General features: G+C 44.5%; 2 protein-coding genes and 1 long non-coding RNA gene across 3 annotated transcripts; 1 reads left to right on the top strand and 2 right to left on the bottom strand.

The window, feature by feature from the left end:
* Positions 1-3819: 3819 nt before the first annotated feature.
* On the bottom strand, positions 3820-12880 carry LOC147988143 (uncharacterized). The gene is made up of 5 exons (XM_087543195.1): positions 12647-12880; positions 10002-10778; positions 4527-4922; positions 4347-4442; positions 3820-3840 (listed from the first exon to the last, which is right to left on the bottom strand). Exons 1-5 carry the CDS (start codon positions 12878-12880, stop codon positions 3820-3822), a joined length of 1524 nt encoding a protein of 507 aa, XP_087399321.1.
* On the bottom strand, positions 5483-9182 carry LOC125553814 (uncharacterized). The gene is made up of 4 exons (XR_007304334.2): positions 9113-9182; positions 6365-6440; positions 6191-6286; positions 5483-5686 (listed from the first exon to the last, which is right to left on the bottom strand). It is a non-coding gene; the product is annotated as an uncharacterized LOC125553814 (long non-coding RNA).
* A 1195-nt stretch (positions 12881-14075) lies between the features above and the next one.
* LOC125541550 (receptor-like protein EIX2) lies at positions 14076-17359 on the top strand. The gene has a single exon (XM_048704931.2). It carries the CDS (start codon positions 14091-14093, stop codon positions 17073-17075), a length of 2985 nt encoding a protein of 994 aa, XP_048560888.2. The 5' UTR covers positions 14076-14090; the 3' UTR covers positions 17076-17359.
* The last annotated feature ends 8115 nt before the right edge of the window (positions 17360-25474 follow it).

The following is a 25474-nucleotide window of genomic DNA, read 5'->3' on the forward strand; positions in this document are numbered from 1 at the left end:
AAAGATATTCTTTCCAATCAATCCGTTGGGCTATTCCTATAAGTGTCACAAACAGCCCTAGAGTTCGTACTAGAATAACACCTTAAGACACACATCAATCAGAACCCTAATGTCACCTAGATACTCCAATGTCACCTCAAGTATCCGTGGGTATGATTATATGATATGCATCACACAATCTCAGATTCATCTATTCAACCAACACATAGAACCTCAAAGAGTGCCCCAAAGTTCCTACCGGAGAATCACAACGAAAACGTGTGCCAACCCCTATGCATAGGTTCATGGGCGGAACCCGCAAGTTGGTCACCAAAACATACATCAAGTGAATCACGTGATATCCCATTGTCACCATAGATATCCACGGCAAGACATACATCAAGTGTTCTCAAATCTTTAAAGACTCAACCCGATAAGATTACTTTAAAGGGGAAGCTCGATTCATTACAAGAGAGGAGAGGGGGAGGAGAAACATAAGATCCAACTATAATAGCAAAGCTCGCGATACATCAAGATCGTGCCAAATCAAGAACACGAGAGAGAGAGATCAAACACATAGCTACTGGTACATACCCTCAGCCCCGAGGGAGAACTACTCTCTCCTCGTCATGGAGAGCACCAGGATGATGAAGATGGCCACCGGAGAGGGATTGCCCCCTCCGGCAGGGTGCCAGAACGGGTCTAGATTGGCTTTCAGTGCCTACGGAGGCTTCTGGCGGTGGAACTCCCGATAAATTGCGCTCACGGATGTTTCTAAGGTATATGGAGATATATAGGCGGAAGAAGTACGTCAGGGGGGCCACGAGGGGCTCACGAGGGTGGAGGGCGCGCCCAGGGGGGTGGGCGCGCCCCTGCCTCGTGACGTCTTCGTAGAGCCCCCGACGTGCACTCCAAGTCTTCTGTGCTTCTTTCCTTCCAAAAATGAGTTCCGTGAAGTTTCAGGCCAATTGGACTCTGTTTGATTTCCCTTTTCTTCGAAACCCTAAAACAGGGTAAAAACAGACACTAGCACTGGGCTCTGGGTTAATAGGTTAGTCCCAAAAATAATATAAAAGTGTATAATAAAGCCCATAAACATTCAAAACAGTAGATATTATAGCATGGAGCAATCAAAAATTATAGATACGTTGGAGATGTATCAGCTACCGTGGGTCTTCCCCGCGGGTGGAGCTTATGCGTCATACTCTGAGACCTTTCATGAGTTTACTAGAGAGAACCCTACTCTCATAGATTGCGATGTTTGACAATCAGACTCATATAGGTGTGTTCTTCAAAAGATGTTCTGCAGGACAACATCTCTGCTTAAACGAGCCACTTAGAACACATTAAGATATACATCAACCTGCCATGCAGATTAGGAGAGTATTGCATCTTCATGGAGTGGTATTGTTGATAGTAAGGATACTCTCCTCTTAGTTGACCAAAAGCTTGTCTTCCACATCTAATTCAGGGGATCTCCGATCACAAAGAATAGGTTACCACTGTGAACAACTCATATTGTGGGTCTCATACCCATCTCCCTTGATGCATTATCTATCACATTACGTGATAGACCCTTAGTAAAAGGATCTGCCAAATTTTTAGACGTTTGGATATAATCCAATGCAATAACTCCGGAGATTTTAATTTTCCTGACAGACTTTAACCTTCTCTGAACGTGTCTCGATGACTTCATGTTATCCTTTGAGCTTCTCACTTTCGTGATCACAATTTGATTGTCGCAGTTCATAAGGATACCCGGTACAGGTTTCTCAACAACTGGCAAGTCATTCAAGAGTCGGCGAAGCCAGTCTGCTTCGATCGTAGCTGTATCTAGTGCTGTGAGTTCTGCTTCCATTGTTGACCTTGTTAAGATGGTCTGCTTGCAAGACTTCCAAGAAACAGCGCCACCTCCATGAGTGAATACATAACCGCTCGTGGCCTTTATCTCATCAGCATCTGAGATTCAATTTGAGTCACTATACCCTTCAAGCACCTTTGGGTGCCCGGTGTAGTGAATTCCATAATTCGCAGTGCCTTTCAAATAACGCAAAACTCTCTCTAGAGCTTTCCAATGCACATCTCCTGGTTTTGAGACAAACCGACTCATTTTTCTAACAGCAAAAGAGATGTCAGGTCTTGTAGCACTGGCTAAGTACATAAGCGAGCCAATAATCTGAGAATATCTCAATTGATCTCTAGCAATTCTTCGATTCTTTTGAAGTAACACACTCGCATCATATGGTGTTGGAGAGGGCTTGCAGTCACTATAGCCAAAGCGACTCAGTATCTTTTTCACATAGTGAGATTGAAGCAATGTAATCCCACCATCATCGTCTCTCAAAAACTTGATGTTCAGAATGACATCAGCCACTCCTAAATCCTTCATCTCAAAACACCGAAATAGGAAATTCTTGACCTCCTTAATAACATTTAGATTTGGTCCGAAAATCAGTATGTCATCAACATACAAGCAAAGGATAACTCCCTCGCCCCCACCATCGCGATAGTACACACATTTGCCAGCTTCTTTTACAACAAAGCCTGCAACTGTTAAAGTTCTTTCAAACTTCTCATGCCACTTTTTGGGTGCTTGCTTGAGTCCATACAAAGACTTTAGCAACTTGCACACTTTTCCTTCCTGACCATCTAGTACAAACCCATCTGGTTGTTCCATATACATTTCCTCGTCCAACTCTCCATTTAGGAAAGCAGTCTTAACATCCATTTGATGAACGAGAAGACCATGCGAGGCAGCTAGTGAAAGTAGAACTCGAATAGTGGTCAGTCAAGCCACATGTGAGTAAGTATCAAAGAAGTCTTCACCTTCCGTTTGGGTATAACCCTTAGCCACGAGCCGAGCCTTGTACTTTTCAATAGTACCATTAGGCCTAAGCTTCTTCTTGAATACCCATTTACATCCTATAGGTTTGCACCCATAAGGACGATCAGTTATCTCCCAAGTTTCATTCGCCAAGATGGAATCCATCTCGCTATGAATCGCTTCCTTCCAGTAGTCAGCATCTTTAGATGCATAGGCCTCTGAAATAGAACTGGGAGTGTCATCTATGAGATACACAAGAAAATCATTACCAAAGGACTTTGCAGTCCTCTGTCTCTTGCTCCTAGTAGGAACTTCATTGTTCTCCTCCACAGGACTTTCAAAGTGTTCCATCGAAATTACAGGTTCGGTAATTGTAACTGGTTCATGGTTCAATGAACTAGACATCTCCTGATTAGATGAGGTAGCCATATCCTTCATGGGAAAGATATCTTCAAAGAAAGTCGCATCATTCGACTCCATGATCGTACCGACATGCATGTACCTCAGATTTTACAACCAAGAATCTATAGCCAATGCTATGAAAAGCATATCCCAGAAAAACACAATCCACAGTCTTTGGTCCAAGCTTCCGCTTCTTTGGAATTGGAACATTGACTTTCGCCAAACAACCCCATGTTCGCAGATAAGAGAGTTTTAACCTTTTCTTCTCCCATTCCTCGAATGGAGTTATCTCTTTGTTCTTTGTGGGGACTCGGTTTAGGACATGCCATGCTGTCAATATCGCCTCCCCCCACCATGCCTTGGAGAGACCCGATGTGTCTAACATGGCGTTAACCAAATCAGTTAGAGTATGGTTCTTTCTTTCGGCCACCCCATTTGACTGAGGTGAGTAGGGTGGAGTCCTCTCATGGATTATACCATGTTCCGCACAAAAAGCATCAAATTCATTGGAAAAATACTCTCCACCACGGTCGGACCTAAGCCTCTTAATTTTCCGATCAAGTTGGTTTTCCACTTCAGCTTTATAGATCTTGAAAAAGTTCAAAGCATCATCCTTAAATTTCAGAAGATACACACTGCAATATCTAGTGGAGTCGTCAATTAACGTCATGAAATATTTCTTTCCACCTTTTGTCAAAACACCATTCATTTCACATAGATCTGAATGTATGAGCTCTAGTGGTGCAAGATTTCTTGTTTCTGCAGTCGTGTGAGACTTACGAGGTTGCTTAGCTTGCACACACACTTGACACTTAGATCCCTTGACAGTGGTGAAACTAGGGATTAAGTTCAACTTTGCTAGTCGCGACATGCAACCAAAGTTAACATGACAAAGACGTGAATGCCACACATTTGATTCACTATTGTTGCAAACATGATTAACAACTTTATTGCAAACGTCCGATAAGGATAAACGAAACAGGCCTCCTGACTCATAGCCTTTACCAACATAGGTTCCATACTTTGATATTACAAATTTATTCAACTCAAAGACAAGCTTGTAGCCATCTCTACATAGAAGGGATCCGCTAACAAGATTTTTATTGACGGAGGGGACATAATGCACGTTCTTCAGCCGTACGATCTTCCCTGAAGTAAACTTCAGATGGACTGTGCCAACACCATGAACAGAAGCACTTGAACCGTTGCCCATCAGCACGGCTGAAGTCCCTGCAGTCTGATAAGACAAAAACATAGAAATATCACCTCATACATGCACATTAGCACCCGTGTTAATCAACCAATCAGGAGAATGACATACTGAAAGAATAGTGGGAAATATACCATACCCAGCATCCTTCATATCAATGTCTCCAATGACAACATTAGCGGTCTTGCCGCCTTTCCCAGGATGACGCTTGTCATAGCGATTAGGGCAACTAGGAGCCCAATGATCAGGATCGCCACACACATGACAGGCACCTTTCTTCTTGTCATTCTTCTTCTTGAAGTTCTTGTGCTGGACAGCCTTGTTCTTCCCATCAAACTTTGCTTTACCATCAAACTTGCCCTTGTTCTTGAACTTGTGGGGCTGGAAGTTCTGCTTCTGTACCACATTGGCACTAGATCCTCCCTCAATACCTCGAGCACGTGTGTCCTTTGCTCTCGCCTTTTCTTCCACATCAAGAGTGCCAATGAGATCCGGGACGGAAAACTCACTACACCACAACACCGATATAAGGACAGAAAAAGTGCCGGGAGAACACGCTTATAAGGGCAGACAATCTGCCGGGATAGCGTTTCTCCCGGCAGATAGAACCGCCACGAGAACGGCTGCCGGGGATTAGTTGTCCTGGCAGATAAACTTCTCCCGGCAGTTTCTCTGCCCTGGCCCTTATATTTGCCGGCAGTTTGTTTTCTCCCGGCAGATTGGTCAAGGCACATGAAACTACAATTGCCGGCAGTTTAGCTGCCTGCACATGCATGTTTTCCCGGCAGTTATGATGCCAGCACTTCGATTTCACTAGCAAACTATTGTAGGCATCCCGGATGTAATATCCATTCATTATGTTAAGTAATCAGGACAGCTCACACAATTTATACATACACTTCAAAGTAACATATAGGCCTCATCGGAAACCTTAAACTTCATTCCATAAATATAAGAACATATATAAGCAGATTGTGCCACAAAAGGAGTACATAAATGTTTCTAGATAGATGTGCCACACAACGAAAATGAAGTAGTTACACAAAGGGAGACGTGTATGTGTTTCTAAATGTGTCACCCAACCAAAATGGCCATATAGTGGCCTATGTGCCAAAACGACCACCAAAATGAGCTGAACTTCCCAATGTCTCCAGGTTCAACAAACAAGGCGCATTACATTATCACTCCACCAACTTAACAGTAGATCTTGCAAACCTTCAGCAGCTTGTAGATCATCCAAATCTCCATCAAGTAGTGCATCTTTGGGAAACCTGCAACAGACCGGAAACTCAAAATGGAGCTCTCATAGCAAAATAAACCTGTTGTAAGTTGTAACATACATGAACGTGCAACTAGTACTGGACAATAAAAATGCAATTTTTACATCACATAAGGACAAGTGTTCTAATGCCTTCTTTGTATGCCTTGCTATTGGGCGTTGGCTGTAGCAGCACACGCTGTGAAATTATTCAGTATATGTAGTTTGAATGAAGGATGATGTTGTACACAGATCGTTCATTGGAGATGAAAAGCATTTGAATCAGGCTAACATACACAACTCATTCCATTCCAGTTATAGTAACAAAACAGTAAAAAGTTATAATTTGATATTCTTGTCGTTCCAAACTTGTTTATAGTGACCTAAAGGTTGAGGTTATGACATACCCTGAATACAAGCACCCAACTTGTTAGGCATACAAATAAGCCACCAACAATAAATGCCATTTCATTCAAATAATGTGCTTGCAACAGGATAAAATGTTTGCCACGGTCACCTTTCGCAAAACTGCTACTCGACTAAAATGGTTGCAGAGACCTCTAGCTTGATTTGATGCGCCTTAGATGGTTCCTTCTCCCTCTGGATGATATGGCTGCAGAAGAAAGCAACGTGAAAAGGATTGGTTCATTCTGTAAAATTGTGACAAGGACACCTTCAAGTTTACACTCACATTTTCTTCACTAATCTCCGGTAGAACTGGAGTTCAAGTTTGTCCAACACAAGGTAGAGACCGCATTTTAGTAACCCTGCAAGAGAAATAAGAAATCAGTGTCCATGCAAAACAATCAGTGTCCCTGTACAGAAATGTAGGACGCAATCAGTGACAGCAGAGGGCCGAATCTTTTTCAGCACACAAATATGTGAACTTAGTTGTCTTCATGTCTATCAAGGGCTTGCTTAAGGAGCCTGAGATCTGCTATCCTAAGTGAAGTCACAATATCTGGATACTGGAAGGTTAAATTACCACTTGTACAAATCAAAATGGTTATGGGGATCAGGTCAAAAAAATGGTTACAGGGAAATCATTAGGTGGGCTATTTCATTTTTCCTCTGTATTCCCATTTCGCATAACTTTGTTGTTTACTAAAATGCAGATTAAAATGGACTAAAATGGTGCAGGTTCCTGTATATAGGTTGTGAATCAGATCACAATTGTAATTATCTTTATATTTGAATTTTAAACTATAACATAATAATCTAGAGCATATAGTTGCGAATGAGGTATAAAAAATATGTTTAGTTGTGGAATCAGACCCATTTTGTTGCGACATTTTTGTATTTTATTTGTATTTAGTAAAAGATGGACAAATTGATACCTAATACATTCAGAAACAATTCAAGTCAGTAACATTAATAAAAAAAGGGCAGCCCGGTGCATGTAGCTCCCACTTGCGCAGGGTCCGACCACTTTGAGTTCAAGTGAGTTGATAATAAAATAAGGAGGAATCCATGTGACAAAACTGTAGTTAGGCATATCCTAAGAATATATTGGAAGAATAAGTGCACAAACACAGCTAGGAGCTTTGCATTGAGAAATCATGTAGCTGCTCGATCTCAAATGCTCCTCTTAAAATTATACTTGATTTCGCCCATGTCCTTAAGCACACTGAATGTCTTATATTCATCAGAAACAATTATGTATTACTATGGCATCGGGAATGGAAATAGGAAGAGCGACAAACACAGGAAGAGAAATCAATTCAAAACATTCAGAAATAGAGGCTAAGCTAAAGTCGACCGGCAAGAGCAACATACTGAAAACTGCAGTAACTAAGATCATATAATAACTTGAGATAAAGTTTCTCACTCATATTAACAATCTGCATGAGATTACTTTATTACATAAGTTGACTTAGAGATATCTTGTACTGTTACTAGTGCAGAATATTGTTTTGACAAAGTCCATGTAGTTAAAGGCATATAGAAATCTAAATATTATGATGTGCACAGTGGAACACATAATTCTACCATTTTGATGAAAACAGATTTAACCGGCAATATGTTGACTTTTATCAATGTACAGAATCCATTGCTATTGGACATTTTGGTGTAACTCAAATGCTCCATTAAGCTTGCATAGATTTGGTTAACAACACTTTTAATGTGTGAGTAAAAATCTATGAAAGAAGGACTATAAACACTATTGGACATGATATTGAGATATCTGGGACGTTGCTACAACTCTAGCATCAAATATATAGGAAATATTCAAAGTCTAGGCCTCATACACTTTGCTTAATGTTGGAAGGCATAATGATTTGATATGACATGCAGATACTCATAGTCTTAGCCTTTATTTCTGAGAAATAAAATAAGAGATGCATACCACCCCTACAGAACACATAAAACTGCTTCGCCAGTCTTAGAGCAATGTGAAGCAGAAACTATCAATTAACTAATACTTGAAATGAACGAAGTGTATTATCTACAATACTTGTAATCTTCAGTACACCATCAAAACAAACCTATTTATTGTTTGCTAACCAGGGGCGGAGCTTTGTTGGGGCCAAACAGGGCCATGTGCACCCAGGTTCTTGGCACTTTTAATTTTACCTATATGCACCAAAGCACAACCCACTAAGAATACGATCGATCCATGTAGCTGGCACGAGCATGTAGCAGCACGCTATTTCTCATGGCCGCAGCAGGCAGCGGCACACTAGGCCTAGCACCAGCCGCTCACCGGCATCCCACGCAGATCTGGCATCAAACAACCAGGGGCCGTCCGGAACGCACGCCCCACAAACTCCACTCCCCTGTCACCTCCGACTCACCATAAGGGAAACCACTCCATCTAATTTCCCTGCAACTATGATTCAGCAAGAGATCACAGGTAATCTAATTTCTTTTCCCAAATTCTGAGTTCAACGAAGGAGTTAGATACAGATTATCCATATGCTTATTCTGTCCATCATACTGTCCTGGATAGATAGCCTGGTTGTTCCACTCAATTGAGGACATGAATTAGATGCAAATAGTACTGCACACTGTACATCTAATTTTCCTGTAATCGCTTCATTAGATAGATAGCCTGAGTGTTCACCCAATTGTTATGAACATTTTAAATATCAGAACATATATTTTGCAGCCATAAGCATTTATAAGCAAGCTCACTCACAATTTATGAATTGATATATACATATATGCTCACTCCATCTTGTAATCCTGTATTATATACTAATGCCTATGACTCAAAATCTCAAAAAAAAAAAACCTGTGCACCGTTTGCCTGGCCCGCCCAATATTTTCGTTGAAGCCCCGCCACTTTTGCTAACCTTCAAGTTTTACCAATTTCAGGCTTGCATGATCCTTGATGACCAGCGTTGTTTTGAGGAACCCTTCCCAGATTAACTAATAGACTATATACATAGATTTTAGAGATACACACCAATTTCTGCAGTGATCTAGGAAATATCACCTGTCAAATTCTCGCGGTTGGAGCAAGAAGTAGAGGAGTCAGCGCTATCCAGGGAAAGGCAGAGCTGCTCGCGAGGAGGGTTGACGCTCCCCTGCCTGGGGTAGAGGACGTAGAGGAGGGGTCCCCGCTTGGTTCTTCGATGAAGCTTGTGGGGAGGAGGCCTGGTCGGGGAGGAAGCTCGCGAGATGGGTGGTGGTGAGGGAAGACATTCGGCGGAGGAGGGTGGTCACCGCTTGCGGTCTGGAGTGGCGGCTCGGTGGCGCCGCTCTGGAGTGGTTGGGGAGGGGGGACGACGACAGCGGTCTGGGTGGAGGGCAGCCACCGGCTTGGATCTGGAGTGGTTGGCGGCTGCGGTCAATTCGGTGCTTGGAGCCGCCGCTCTGGAGTGGTTGGCGGCGACGGCAATAGTGCTCCGGGTGGAGGGCGTTCGGCGGCGGCGGGATGGTTAGGGCAGGTGGCACGGTGGGGGGCGACGGCGGCGGTGGTCTGGTTGGGGGCGGCGGCAGCTGCGTCTGGTGGATGGCACGAAGGATTTGGGGGCGGCGACGCTATCTGATGGCGAGCCCGTGCGTCGGTGTCTTTTTTGGGCCAAAGTTTTGGCCACTCGCGCGCTTTCCCCTCATCGCACGCGCTTAGTAGGCCCGATATTTCGATCTGGCGTCAAAGTCGATTCCCGACAGATTATGGGCCTTGGTGTAGTTGTCTCGGCAGCAGATGGGCCTGAAGTGTACCGGCAGTGCATGTGTCATCATTGTTCAAGTTCTCCCGACAGTTTCTCTGCCCCAAGATGTTTGTAACGGCAGAAACAAATGTCCCGCCAGTTGTTTTGCCCTTGATCGAGCATTTCTCCTGGCAATTAATTGCCCCCAATCAAGTGTTGTGGTGTAGTCTGCCTCTTATGCTTCAGCAAGGTAGCAAAGTTCCTCCATGAAGGAGGAAGCTTAGTGATGATACCTCCGGCAACAAACTTGTCCGGTAGCATACAATTGAAGTGCTCAAGTTCTCTAGCAATTGACTGTATCTCATGAGCTTGCTCAACCACGGAGCGCTCTCCAGTCATCCTATAATCATAGAATTGCTCTATGATATACAGCTCAGTGCCAGCATCCGAGACCCCAAGCTTGGCCTCGAGTGCGTCCCACATATCTTTTCCGTTATCAATTGACGCATAAGTATCAACTATGTTCTCACCAAGAACACTCAAGAGAGCAGCCTTAAACAGAGTATCCATTTTCTGAAACGCTTGTTCCTGTTGGGCATCAAGCTCCCCTTCAGGCTTGCCAAGCGTGGCATCATAGCAACTCATGGTTTGAAACCACAAGACTGCTATCACGCGCCACCTCTTATAGTGGATACCCTCAAACATAGGAGGTCTCATGGAAACAGCAAAACCACTTGGGGTAAATTGCCTATAATAAGGTTTTTGGATTGTTGGAAATATGAGCAATTTACCAAATAACTTTGCTGACAGAAATACTAGATAAAGCATGACTAATATAGCAGAGATAAAGCAAGTCATGCAATTTGACAAATAGAAGGTAAACAACATCTTCATATATGAGCTGTAACTAAACATATCTAGAGCAGACAGTATAGCAAGTAGCATATATGAAGTAGAACCTATCATGCGTAGGACAAGGACTGGAACAAGGAACTGCGGCAGAACCTTTAACAGGAAAAACAAGAACACGTACGGGACAACAGCAGCAGAAGCGCTGGACTTGGGGTCGGTTTTCTCGCCTGCCATGTCGTCGAGGAGGTCGTGGACATCGGGGAAGAAGTCGTCGTCGGGGAAGTAGTTGTCGGCGACCGGATCGTCCGTGATGAAGCAGCCAGTAGTCGCGCTGAGCGCTCCCCAAAAACCTTATCACCCTTCTCCCGTACAGGACTCAAAAGGTGCAGTTTCGGAGGCCTACTGTCCCGACTCGCGGTGCACGCCGCAAGCCGGGATGAGGAAGACAACAGCAGCTCAGAGATTGGAACCGGTGGCGAGAGGAAGAAGAAGTTCTGGTGCGTCTCTCTGTGAGGAGCGACCTCCCTTTTATAGGCGCAAGAGAAGGAGGCGAGAGGGCTGCGACGGGAGGTGAAACGAAGAGACGGAAATGAAGCGAACAACCAGCAGCCGAAGGGCTGCACCGTTCGCATTCGAACTCCACTTTCGCAAAAATCTTTTCAGCTTCAGTGTGACCTTTCGTATACCCGTAGTGCGTGGCAAAAATTTAGACATCGGCTCGGCTCAATCCCGCAACCCGCGGCCCGGCGCGCGGTGGAGGAGGAGCACGCGTGGATGTCCCTCTTGTGCTCATGCTCATACAAGCGGGGAAAGAACCTCCCTTATAAAGAGGTCCAACTCCCTCTAAATTAGCAATGTGGGACTAAATTTTAGTTCCACCTCTTGCCTTGCACAAATGGGCTGCGTGGGCCTCTAGGATTTATTAGGAATTTCTGAAACTGTTATTGGGTTAGGCCCAAAGTAGACAGAATTCCAGCACATGACACACACTTATGATTTCGTAACTTATCTATCATGGGACATATGCTAGGGTGTGGCTGGTATCTCGCGATCTAACATTTTACAAGGCACAACGATCTCATGATCATACCTCGCAAAAAAAAAAACACGATCTCATGATCATTGCATATTGGATGGGAGAAGGCCGCTCTAACATTTGTTTATCTGTATAAATGAGTTTTTTAAACATATGCATGTTGGGATAATTTCAAGAAGACCCAGAATATGACAATAGCTAAGTAATCTAACATTCTGATGTGTAAGCATAATGAATAAGATTCTGCCATAGATAACCAATAATAGAACAGTGATTTGACATAACGAAAGTAACTATTATTGCAAAATCTAACCTACCACAACCATAGGATATTTCTAACAGAACACCATAAGGATGTGAAATGTGTACTATCGTCCCTAGCTGATGAAAACTTTGAACAGGCTGGGGGTATTGGGTAATTGGTAGTAGTGTGGCCAAGTCAGACTAACTAGAAAATGTAATTTTGGACAACTCTAGGCCTCTACCAAGAAATTGCACTTTAAAAACTACACCTCGTCTTGGTTGTGATGAGGTCTTGCTCTTTCATCCATTGGTTGAGAGATAGTGCAAAGTCTTTGCTTAGCTGTTACTCCTACCCTTTTAAAAGTATAGCTAATTGCAAACTAGGCCTAACTAGACAATCTATTTGGAACAACTCAAGTGCTCTTCTGACGAATTGCATCTTAAAAAGTACTCCCTCTATAAACAAATACTATTACTTTTTGTTTACGGAGAGAGTACGACCTGCTTTTTCATCCGTTGGTCGCTAGATAGTCCAAAGTCTCCGCTTAGTTGGTACCACTCTATAAAGTGCAGCCAATTGCAGACTAAGCGATAAGTATGATCGATCAAATCAAGAACAGTAATCTGCCACCGGCCTGACGTGAATATTACTGTATTTAAACCGTGTAAGATAAATTAAGTTGGGTGTCGTATGGTATCTGTCCTCGCTAGATATCTAAGTATAGGATGCTCACTAACAGACTTTCCCCTCCCTCGTGTCGCCCCGCTTGGGCGACCCGAGGGGCGAAATCCCTAGCCTCGCCGTCTCCCTCCCCTCCTCGATCTCCCCTCGCCGCCGCCTGAGGCAGCTGCTGCCGGGCAAGCTCGGCGCACTGCTGATGAAGGTGGCGGCGGGGCCCTCGCCGCCTCGCCTCACCCACGGGGGGCCTTTAGTTCCAGGGCGGCAGCCACGGCAGGTGTGGCGTCGCCAGCTCATCGGCTCCTGGTGACGTGGGCACGGGTCGGCGTTTCTCGACCGTGCGGGTGGCGAGATCCCCGGCGGATGCGGGCCTGTGCGCGACGGCGGTTTCGGCTCCTGCTACGTCAGATCTGGCCGCCTCCACTGCCCCTCTTCTCCAGCGAGCTCCTCACCCCCTCAGATCTGGCCTGCTTCGTCATGGGGCTCCGGTCTTCTTCGGGTGGGAGTGGGTGACGGGGACGCAGGACTAGGGAAAACCCCTAGCCAGCCGTGCCGGCTGCGACGACGATGACGCCTGCAGGCACCGCTCACCTTCCTAGAGGCGCCGGTCAGGTCTTGCCCCCTACCCCCTACCCCCTCCCCCTTTGTCCCCCGGGTGAAATCCTCAACATTGTTGGGCAGCGGCGACGCCCTTGGCGCCATAACCTTCTTGAAGGCGTTGTTTTGGGAACAAAAATGGGTTGTGGGCTTTGCTGTGATGTAGGTGGCGTGTGACGGCGGAGGCAGCGTGTCTCCAGCGGTGGCGGTGTCTCCCTGGGTGTGTGGTCAAGCTGTTTTGGTGCTCTTCGTCGGGCTGCAATGTGTTCCTCCGGTGCCCGTGGATTTTCCAGGACGGGAGGATCCCCTCCTCCGGTGGCTGCTCTTCAGCTCGTCGAGCGAGCCGAAGCTCCCGATTTGGTCTTGGCCCTTGCTGCTGCCCTTTTGTGCATTCCAACTGCTCACCCCCTTTCAAGCTTGAACTTTGGCATTCGGCGTTGCTCTGCTCTTGGTGTGTCGTCGTTGGCAGGCTGGGAACGCCTGGTTCCGCCCCTGTGTGGTTTCCTTCGATGCCATTCATCGAGGTTTTAGGATGAGCATGTCCATCGTTCAACGGTGCGGCGCCTTCGAGCCAGGCGAGGAGGCAAAACTACCCGAATGAGTTTTATCACAACTGTTGGGTTCATTCAAAAGAAAAACGCACAGATCAAACAGCAGAAACTAGTAAAATAGTATAACCAGAAAAAACGCCAAGAAGAGACAACAGAGGCTCTCCTTTTGCCGTCCATATTCATACTCTATTTCCTAACGACTACTAGGGACGACCCACAAGTCGTGGTCTCGTTGATTAAATTTAGTCTCCTTGACTGTTAACACGGCAGATGCTGAGCATGCGACGACTGACCGAGGGGTTGACGCTGACATCCCTTTAATTTCTTGTCCGACCTGGCGACAACGCCTTCTTAAAATCATGCGTGCTGGTGATGCTCAAGGCGAAACATACATCGCAATGGCCACAGCAACTCCACCATCTTCCACGAGCTACCTGCTCATCATCCTAGCCCTAGCACTAGCAGCCTCTGCTGGAAGTGGAAACGGGAGCTGCATCCCGGCAGAGAGGGCGGCGCTGCTCGCCTTCAAGGCCGCCATCACAAGCGACCCGGCGAACCTCCTCGGCTCATGGCATGGCCACGACTGCTGCCAATGGGGCGGCGTGAGGTGCCACAGCCGGACAGGCCACGTCGTCAAGCTCGACCTCCACAACGAATTCGTCCAAGAAGATTACGCTTCTTTTTGGTTCCCTGGTAACCATTCGCTGCATGGCCAGATAAGTTCTTCGCTGCTCGCTCTGCCCCACCTCAAGCATCTGAACCTTAGCGGGAATATGGTTCTCGGAGAGGGAAGGCCTATACCAGAGTTCATGGGTTCCCTCCGGAGATTGACACACCTTGACCTATCTTCCTTGAATTTTAGTGGTAGAGTGCCTCCTCAGCTAGGCAACCTATCCAAACTCGTATATCTTGACATAAACTCTGATATGATGACATACTCAATGGATATTTCTTGGTTAGCCCGTCTCCCCTCACTCAAGCATCTCGACATGGGCGGTGTGAACCTTAGCGCAGCGGTAGACTGGGTTCAGACACTAAACAAGCTTCCAAACCTGGTTGTGTTGGAACTCAATCATTGTGGCCTTAATGATTATTATAGTAGGAGTACGTCTCTCCTACTCCACAACCTCACGCTTCTTGAGGAACTTGATCTCTCAAACAACCATTTAAACAGTCCAGCTGTAAAGAATTGGCTTTGGGGTTTAACAAGCCTCAAAAGCCTAATCATATACGGTGCTCAATTAGGGGGAACTTTTCCTCTCGAGTTGGGAAACTTGACCTTATTACAGACCCTTGACCTGTCATTCAACGACATCAAAGGGATGATACCGGCGACTCTGAAAAAAGTGTGTAATTTGAGATATCTAAACCTCCAAGTGAACAAGATCGATGGGGACATATCAGAACTAATTCAAAGGCTACCGAATTGTTCTTCGAGGAATCTGCAAGTCCAGACTTTGGGAGAGACCAACATCACAGGGACAACATTACAATCACTTGCAAACCTATCCAGCTTAAACACGCTTGAACTTAGTTTCAACCACTTGAGAGGTTCCGTTCCCGTGGAGATTGGGACACTTACAAATTTGACCAACTTGTCCCTTAAGTTTAACAAACTTACTGGTGTGATATCCGAGGATCATTTTGCTGGTCTGACGAATTTAAAAGAAATTGACTTGTCTTACAATAATGGTTTGGCAGTCATCGTGGATTCGGATTGGGAACCTCCCTTCAACTTGCAATTGGCAAGGCTTGCATCTTGTCATTTGGGCCCCCAGTTCCCTAAATGGCTGCGATCACAAAAGGGCATTGTACTTCTTGATATTTCAAACGCAGGTATCATAGATAGGATCCCATATTGGTTCTGGACTACCTTTTCGGATGCGCAGTTTTTAAATGTCTCATTTAACCAAATTAGTGGTGAGCTGCCTCCTAATTTGGACTTCATGTCACTGGAAATACTTTTTCTCCAGTCAAATCATCTAACTGGTTTGGTACCACAATTGCCAAGAACAATTGTATTCTTGGACATCTCCAGAAATTGTTTAAGTGGGTTTGTGCCATCAAATTCACAAGCTCCATCTTTAGAGGCTGTCGTTCTCTTTTCCAACTGTATAATTGGGGCTATTCCAAGGTCATTTTGTCAGTGGTCAAATCTGCGGCTCTTAGATCTTTCAAACAATCTGCTTGTAGGGCAACTTCCTGACTGTGGCAGAAAAGAACCGAGACGATGGCATAACACAAGCAACAACACTTCAAGGGTCAGAATCACAAACCATTTCGGTTTGGAAGTCCGTACTCTCCTTCTAAGCAACAATAGTCTTTCAGGTGGATTCCCTTCACTCCTGCGACGGTGCCGAAATCTTCTTTTCCTCGACCTATCTCAAAATAAATTGAGTGGAGACCTACCTGCATGGATTAGTGATCGAATGGCAGCTTTGATCATGCTACGCTTAAGATCGAACAACTTCTCAGGTCACGTTCCAATTGAAATAACTGGACTTCTTGCTCTTCGCATCCTTGACCTAGCTAATAACACCTTTCATGGGGATATTCCACAAAGTTTAGCGAACTTCAAAGCTTTGACTGCCATTAATGAAGCTGTAGATCGAGAAAACAATCCTTTCACAGAAGAATATATTGGAGCGATGTCGTACGACAATATGGGGCTGACTGGTGATAGTTTATCAGTCGTCATAAAAGGCCAAGTGCTTGCCTACAGGGAGAATAGTGTATATTTGATGAGTATTGATTTATCCTGCAACAGTTTAACTGGACAAATCCCAGAAGATATTAGCTCTCTTGTTGGACTCATAAACTTGAATTTGTCATCAAACTTCTTGAGCGGAAATATCCCATACAAGATTGGAAATCTGCAAGCACTCGAGTCTCTTGATCTCTCAAAGAACCAGCTTTCTGGTGAAATTCCTTTGGGCTTATCATATTTGACATCATTGAGCTATATGAACTTGTCATATAATGGTCTATCAGGTAGAATACCATTGGGGCGTCAACTAGATACGCTTAAAACAGATGATCCAGCTTCTATGTACATTGGCAACCCTGGTCTTTGTGGACGTCCCCTTCCAAAGCAATGTCTTGGAGATCAACCAACTCAAGGAGATTCAGTAAGATGGGATACATATGGTCAATCTCAAATGGATATTTTGTTTAGCCTGATTGTGGGGTTTGTGGTAGGCCTCTGGATGGTATTTTGTGGCCTTGTGTTCATGAAGAAATGGAGGTACACTTATTTCAGGTTACTTGATAAGTTATCTGACAAGGTCTATGTCATCTCTGTTGTTACTTGGCACAAATGGTCCAGAAACATTGGCGAAAATTAAGCTACTTAGCTACACAAATAAGGAGGATGCAGAACTTAATATTATATTAATTTTCTGTGTCATGCTTTCCCATTAAGAATATCATCACTATAAGGTGAAGTCAATGTATCTCGTTACTGGTTGAATATTAAAGTTTGCTTGTTGTGCTTGTTAGATGTTATGGTGCCAACCAGAGTCATGTAACTTGTGTACGGTGTCTTATAAACCTACACGTATCTAGATTAGGTGTTTATTAAGTTTAACCAACTTAATCTACAGATATGAGTCGGTTGTAACAATGTAAATCTCTTGACCAGAGTTATCGGTCCCCTTCAATAAATTTCACGCGGCCTCTCTCGAGAGGTTACAACGCTTTACCAAAACTATCAGGAGTTGAATGCACCAATGGTTTCGGGCGCCACGCTCGATGCCCTCACGGTGTTCGACGTCACGCTCACAATGCCGCAGGGGTACAGGCTCGCGTGTCGTGCAAAGGCAGGCTGGTCGAGGACGATAGCGACCAAGCCTTGCGGAATCTGTGCAACGTCGAGGTACTGGCGGATGGTTATATTTAGATTGCTCTTTTTCTGTCTTGCAAATCCGTGTAATCGTGACCAATTGGTGGAGAGGCAACAAACAAGCTCAGCAGTTCAGTCCGTCCTTTGCATAAAAGACAACTTGAGAAAATTCTAAGACATTCATCGCGACCTCGGAGATCCAAACTCGTTAGGAAACAAGTATGCCACACGGGACCCGTTACCGGAGAAGCTCAAAATAACAACTTGCGAAAATTTCCGAGTACTGATTGACTAGTTGGAACAACTCAAAATAAATACTGACTAGGAGTAATTCAAAGATGGAACATTAATTAAAGTTTGACAATGATCAAAAAGTTTAGTAGTGGCACACAATACTTCAGAATACGATAGTACAAGCAGAACTTGACTCAAACAGCCAACATGCTAGCTATGAATTATCACAACACATCTTGCAAAAGCACCAAAATATCACCATGGAAATTGAGACGAAGCGATGCATCAGTCAAGCATCACTCCGATCATCCGCCGCCTCGTTCTCACCGCCGCTACTCCTCGGTGGGTGATGCGCTCTGTTCAGCGATCATGTGGCATAGCTCAGATGGGAGGCGTTTTCAGAAGCCCAAGCATTTATAAACAATGTGCTTAAAAGTTAGTCAGACACTAAGGTTGCCAGAGCCACCGATAACTTCCGTACCCAACATAGGTTGCCGCTGCAACTGCAGATACATTACTTTAGAGGAATATGATCACATTTGCTAATGTCAATTTCCTCTATTTCCAATCACTCCAAAAGGGGACACTGAATACTTTCCACTATAGTGGGCTTCTTATTTCCAGTCCCTCCAAAATCCTGATACTTCGAAACGCGACGAAAATCATTACTTGTTCAAAAAATGCCCGAAACATCGAATTCCTTCTACTATACCATTTGAAAATGGGGAAAAAAAATTGAAACTTGAAAACGGGATGAAAATTTTCATTGTCCTAAAAAATACCTGAAACACTGAAATCCCTGGGCTATGCCCTTTGAAAATATAGCCCAAAAACACGGAACTTTGAAATTGGAAAAAACTCCTCGCCAGTCCAAATCACCGAAATCCGTGGCCTATATCTTTTGAGAACAGTCCAAAAAATGCTTCAAAATACGTGGGCTATACCATTTGGAAACGACCAAAAAAATCCTCACGGGTCCGAAAAATGCCCTAAAACACCAAAATCCGAAGGCTAGAGCCTTTGGAAATGACCCAGAAATGTATATTCGAAAGTGAATGAAAATTCGCATGGGTTCAAAAACGATTTTTTTTTTGAGATGGGACAAAAATCTTTGCCGGTCCAAAAAATGATCCGGAGAACTGATATTTGTGGTTTATACCCTTTAGAAATGGGCCACAAACGTGAAGCTTTGAAAGATGACGAAAAACCTCGTCAGTCCAAAACATGATCCGGAGCACCTAAATTCGTGGGCTATCCTTTGGAAATGGCCCAAAAATGTAAAACTTTGAAACGGTATGAAATCCATGGGCTATACCTTTTGGAAACGGCCCAAAAACTTGAAACTTTGAAATGAAACGAAATAGCTCACCGGTCAAAAAATGCCCCAAAACACCGAAATCTGTGGGCCATATATCCTTTGAAATGGCTCAAAAACGTAAAACTTTGAAACGGGATCAAAATCCTCAGAGGTCCAGAAAATGCCCCAAAACACCGAAATCCATGGGCAGTACCCTTTCGAAATGGCCCCAAAAGGTGAAACTTCGAAACGGGGCGAAAATCTTCACGGATCCAAAATAATGCCCCGAAACACCGAAATCCATGGGATGTACCCTTTGGAAACAGCCCGAAAACATCAAAACTTGCTGGTCCAAAAAATACCCCAAAACACTGAAATCCATAGGCTATACCCTTTGAAAACGGCCACAAAACGTGATATTTCGAAACGAAATGAAAATCCTCGCCGGACCAAAAAATGCTCTGGAACACAGAAATTTGTGGGGCTATACCCAGCATGAAATGGGCCTGAAATGTCAAACTTTGAAATTGGATGAAAATCCATGTTTGCTCTAGTGGTTAGATGCACCCGGCTTGTGGTGGGAGGCTCGCTTGAGGTCTTCGGATCAAATCCCAGGCCATGCACATTAATTTTTCAAGTGCAGGGCTGGTTTGACCTGGTTTTCTAGCCGGTTTGGCGTGAAACCAGCCGGTTTTACTTGGTTTCTGCACAAAAGAAAAAAATATTGCTTTTCCGTTTTTTGCCTCAAACCGGACCGACCGGGGTGCTACGCTTTCCTTTCCCTTCTCCCCTTTCCTTCTCCTCCTTAGGCCGGCCCATATGGGGGCGCACCAGCTCCTTGTGGCTGGTGTGCTTCCCCTCTTGGCCCATAAGGCTCATATCTTTTGTCGGGGGTGCCCGGAACCCCTTCGGTGACCCGATAAGTACCTAGTACCCCCGAAACACTTCCGGTGTCCGAATATTATCGTCATGTATATGAATCTTTGCCTCTCGACCATTTGAAAACTCCTCGTCATGTCTGTGGTCTGATCCGGGACTCCAAACAACATCCGGTCACCAAATCACATAACTCATATAATACTATATCGCCATCGAACGTTAAGCGTGCGGACCCTACGGGTTCGGGAACTATGTAGACATGACCAAGACACCTCTTTCATCAATAACCAATAGCGGAACCTGGATGCCCATATTGGTTCCTACATATTCTATGAAGATCTTTATCGGTAGAACCGTTATGACAATATACGTAATTCCATTTGTCTATCGGTATGTTACTTGCGCGAGATTCGATCCTCAGTATCTTCATACCTAGTTCAATCTCGTTACGGGCAAGTCTCTTTACTCATCCCATAATACATCTCCTCGTGACTAACTCCTCAGCTGTTTGCTTGCAACCTTATGATGTGTATTACCGAGGTGGCCTAGAGATACCTCTCCGATATTCGGAGTGACAAATCCTGATCTCGATCTCTGCCAACTCAACAAACACCTTCGGAGATACCTGTAGAGAATCTTTATAATCACCCAATTACCTTGTGACGTTTGATAACACATAAGGCATTCCTCCGGTATCCGGGAGTTGCATAATCTCATAGTTAAAGGAATATGTTTTTGAGATGAAGAAAACAATAGCAATAAAACTGAACGATCATTATGCTAAGCTAACGGATGGGTCTTGTCCATCACATCATTCTCCTAATGATGTGATCCAGTTATCAAATGACAACTCATGTAAATGGTTAGGAAACCTTAACCATCTTTTATCAACGAGCTAGTTAAGTAGAGGCTGACTAGGGACACGTTGTTTGTTTCTGTATTCACACATGTATTTAAGTTTCCGATCAATACAATTATAGCATGAATAATAAACCTTTATCATGAATAAGGAAATATAAAATAACAACTTTATTATTGCCTCTAGGGCATATTTCCTTCAGTCTCCCACTTGCACTAGAGGCAATAATCTAGATTACATTGTAATGAATCTAACACTCATGGAGTCTTGGTGATGATCTTGTTTTGCTCGTGGAAGAGGTTTAGTCAATGGGTCTGCTACATTCAGATCCATATGTATCATCCAATGAAACTTTGAAGCGTCTCTTGATGTGTTTGGTTCTCTTGTGAAACCTAGATTCCTTCGCCAAGGCAGTAGCTCTAGTGTTGTCAGAAAAGATTTTCATTGGACCCGATGCACTAGGTATTACACCCAGATTGGATATGAACTCCTTCATCCAGACTCCTTCATGTGCTGCTTCTGAAGCAGTTATGTATTCCGCTTCACACGTAGATCCCGCCACGACGCTTTGCTTGGAACTACACTAACTGACAGCTCCACCATTCAATACAAATACATATCCGGTTTGTGGGTTAGAGTCATCCGGATCAGTGTCGAAGCTAGCATCGATGTAACCCTTTACAACGAGCTGTTCGTCACATCCATAAACGAGAAACATATCCTTTGTTCTTTTCAAGTACTTCAGGATGTTCTTGACCGCTATCTAGTGATCCACTCCTGGATTACTTTGGTACCTCCCTGCCAAACTTATAGTAAGGCACACATCAGGTCTGGTACACAGCATAGCATACATGATAGAACCTATGGCTGAGGCATAGGGGATGACTTTCATTCTCTCTTTATCTTTTGCAGTGGTCGGGCTTTGAGTCTTACTCAATTTCACACCTTGTGACACAGGCAAGAACCCTTTTTTGACTGATCCATTTTGAACTTCTTCAAAACTCTGTCAAGGTATGTGTTTTGTGAAAGTCCTATTAAGCATCTTGATCTATCCCTATGGATCTTGATGCCCATATATAAGCAGCATAAAAGTTTGGAAGAATTATTTCTCTTGGGAGCTCATGATTGGGGCATGTGTGAAGCATATACTTGAGCCTCCCCCAAGCTTGAGCGATACTTTCTCCTTCACGAGGCCAAAACTTATAGATATAATTCCGATCACGATGAACCAAATGCATAGGATAAAATTTCTGGTGGAACTCCAGTTTTAACCGATTCCAATCCCATGTGTTAGTATCATCGCATAACCTATACCATGTCAATGCCTTTCCCTCCAAAGATAAAAGGAATACTTTCTTCTTAGCTCTGTCTCCAGATAAACCTGCAAGTTTAAACAACCTACAAATTTCATCCACATAGACCAAGTGCATATCAGGATGTTTTAGTTCCATCGCCTGCATAAGGATTAGCTAACAGTCTCTCAATAAGACCAACAGGGAATTCATAAGAAATATCTTTAGTAACTTCAATAGGTGGTGGGGAGGCAACTCTAGTGGTTTCCGGTCAAGGTGAAGATACCCCGAACAAGCCTATCAAAAGATTACTTTCCTTAGTGACAAGTAGCAATAAATTTCAGCACGTAACAAAAATGTTTCCTTACCAAAGGCACTTCACTCCTCGGCAACGGCGCCAGAAAAGAGTCTTGATGAACCACAAATGCAGGGGGTCAATCGTAGTCCTTCCGATAAGAGTGTCGAACCCAACGAGGAGCAGAAGGAAATGACAAGCGGTTTTCAGTAAGGTAGCTTCTGCAAGCACTGAAATAAGCGGTAACAGATAGTTTGATAGCAAGGTAATTTGTAAATAAGGTGCAGCAAGATAGCCCAATCCTTTTGAGTGCAAAGGACAGGCCGACACAAGTACTTATAATGGTGCAAATGTTCTTGAGGACACACGGGAATTTCATCTAGTCACTTTCACCATGTTCATTCGATTCGCGTTCGCAACTTTGATGATTTGATATGTGGGTGGACCGATGCTTGGGTGCTATTCTTACTTGAACAAGCCTGCCACTTATGATTACCCCCTTGCAAGCATCCACCACTACGAAAAGAGAATTAAGACAAAGTCTAACCATAGCAATAAACGTTTGGATCCAAATCAGCCCCTTACGAAATAGCGCATAAACTGTGTTTAAGCTTCTGTCACTCTAGCAAACCATTATCTAATTACTACTCCACAATGAATTCTGAAGGAAATATGCCCTAGAGGCAATAATAAAGTTATTATTTATTTCCTTATATCATGATAAATGTTTATTATTCATGCTAGAATTGTATTAACTGGAAACATGATACATGTGTGAATACATAGACAAACTTAGTGTCACTAGTATGCCTCTACTTGACTAGCTCGTTAATCAAAGATGGTTATGTTTCCTGACCATGAACAAAGTGTTGTTATTTGATTAACGAGGTCACATCATTAGTTGAATGATCTGATTGACATGACCCATTCCATTAGCTTAGCACCCGATCGTTTAGTATGTTGCTATTGCTTTCTTCATGACTTATACATGTTCCTATAACTATGAGATTATGCAACTCCCGTTTGCCGGAGGAACACTTTGGGTGCTACCAAATGTCACAACGTAACTGGGTGATTATAAAGGAGCATTACAGGTGTCTCCAAAGGTAGATGTTGGGTTGGCGTATTTCGCGATTAGGATTTGTCACTCCGATTGTCGGAGAGGTATCTCTGGGCCCTCTCGGTAATGCACATCACATAAGCCTTGCAAGCATTGCAACTAATAAGTTAGTTGCGAGATGATGTATTACGGAACGAGTAAAGAGACTTGCCGGTAACGAGATTGAACTAGGTATTGGATACCGACGATCGAATCTCGGGCAAGTAACATACCGATGACAAAAGGAACGACGTATGTTGTTATCCGATCTGACCGATAAAGATCTTCGTAGAATATGTAGGAGCCAATATGGGCATCCAGGTCCCGCTATTGGTTATTGACCGGAGACGTGTCTCGGTCATGTCTACATTGTTCTCGAACCCGTAGGGTCCGCACGCTTAAGGTTACGATGACAGTTATATTATGAGTTTATGCATTTTGATGTACCGAAGGTTGTTCGGAGTCCCGGATGTGATCACGGACATGACGAGGAGTCTCAAAATGGTCGAGACATAAAGATTGATATATTGGAAGCCTATATTTGGACATCGGAAGTGTTCCGGGTGAAATCGGGATTTTACCGGAGTACCGGGAGGTTACCGGAACCCCCCGGGATCCATATGGGCCTTAATGGGCTTTAGTGGAAAGGAGAAAGGGGCAGCCCAAGGTGGCCGCGCGCCTCCCCCCTCCCCTAGTCCTATTAGGACTAGGAGAGGTGGCCGGCCCCCCTCTCCCTCTTTCCCCCTCGGGGAATCCTAGTCCAACTAGGATTGGGGGGGGAGTCCTACTCCCGGAAGGAGTAGGACTCCTCCTGCGCCCTCCTCCTTGGCCGGCGGCCCCTCCCCCTTGGATCCTTTATATACTGAGGCAGAGGCACCCCAGAAACACACAAGTTGATCCACGTGATCTATTCCTTAGCCGTGTGCGGTGCCCCCAGCCACCATATTCCTCGATAATACTGTAGCGGAGTTTAGGCGAAGCCCTGCTGCTGTGGTGCATCAAGTTCGTCACCAAGCCATCGTGCTGATGGAACTCTTCCCCGACACTTTGCTGGATCGGAGTCCGGGGATCGTCATCGAGCTGTACGTGTGCTCGAATTCGGAGGTGCCGTAGTTTCGGTGCTTGATCGGTTGGATCGGGAAGACGTACGACTACTTCCTCTACATTGCGTCAACGCTTCCGCAGTCGGTCTGCGTGGGTACGTACACAATACTCTCCCCTCTCGTTGCTATGCATCACATGATCTTGCGTGTGCGTAGGAATTTTTTTGAAATTACTACGAAACCCAACAGTGGCATCCGAGCCTAGGTTATTTATGTTGATGTAATATGCACGAGTAGAACACAAGTGAGTTGTGGGCGATATAAGTCATACTGCCTACCAGCATGTCATACTTTGGTTCGGCGGTATTGTTGGATGAAGCGGCCCAGACCGACATTACGCGCACGCTTACACGAGACCGGTTCTCCCGACGTGCTTTGCACAAAGGTGGCTTGTGGGTGACAGTTTCTCCAACTTTAGTTGAACCAAGTATGGCTACGCCTGGTCCTTGCGAAGGTTAAAACGGAGTCTATTTGACAAACTATCGTTGTGGTTTTGATGCATAGGTGAGATTGGTTCTTGCTTAAGCCCGTAGCAGCCATGTAAAACTTGCAACAACAAAGTAGAGGACGTCTAACTTGTTTTTGCAGGGCATGTTGTGATGTGATATGGCCTAGACATGATGCTGAATTTTATTGTATGAGATGATCATGTTTTGTAACCGAGTTATCGGCAACTGGCAGGAGCCATATGGTTGTTGCTTTATTGTATGCAATGAAATCGCGATGTAATGCTTTACTTTATTACTAAGCGGTAGTGATAGTCGTGGAAGCATAAGCTTGGCGAGACGACAACGATGCTACGATAGAGATCAAGGTGTCACGCCGGTGACGATGGTGATCACGA

The sequence above is a fragment of the Triticum urartu genome, chromosome 1A (genome assembly GCF_056163025.1).
Source record: "Triticum urartu cultivar PI428250 chromosome 1A, HENAU_Tu73, whole genome shotgun sequence".
NCBI classification, from domain to species: Eukaryota; Viridiplantae; Streptophyta; class Magnoliopsida; order Poales; family Poaceae; genus Triticum; species Triticum urartu.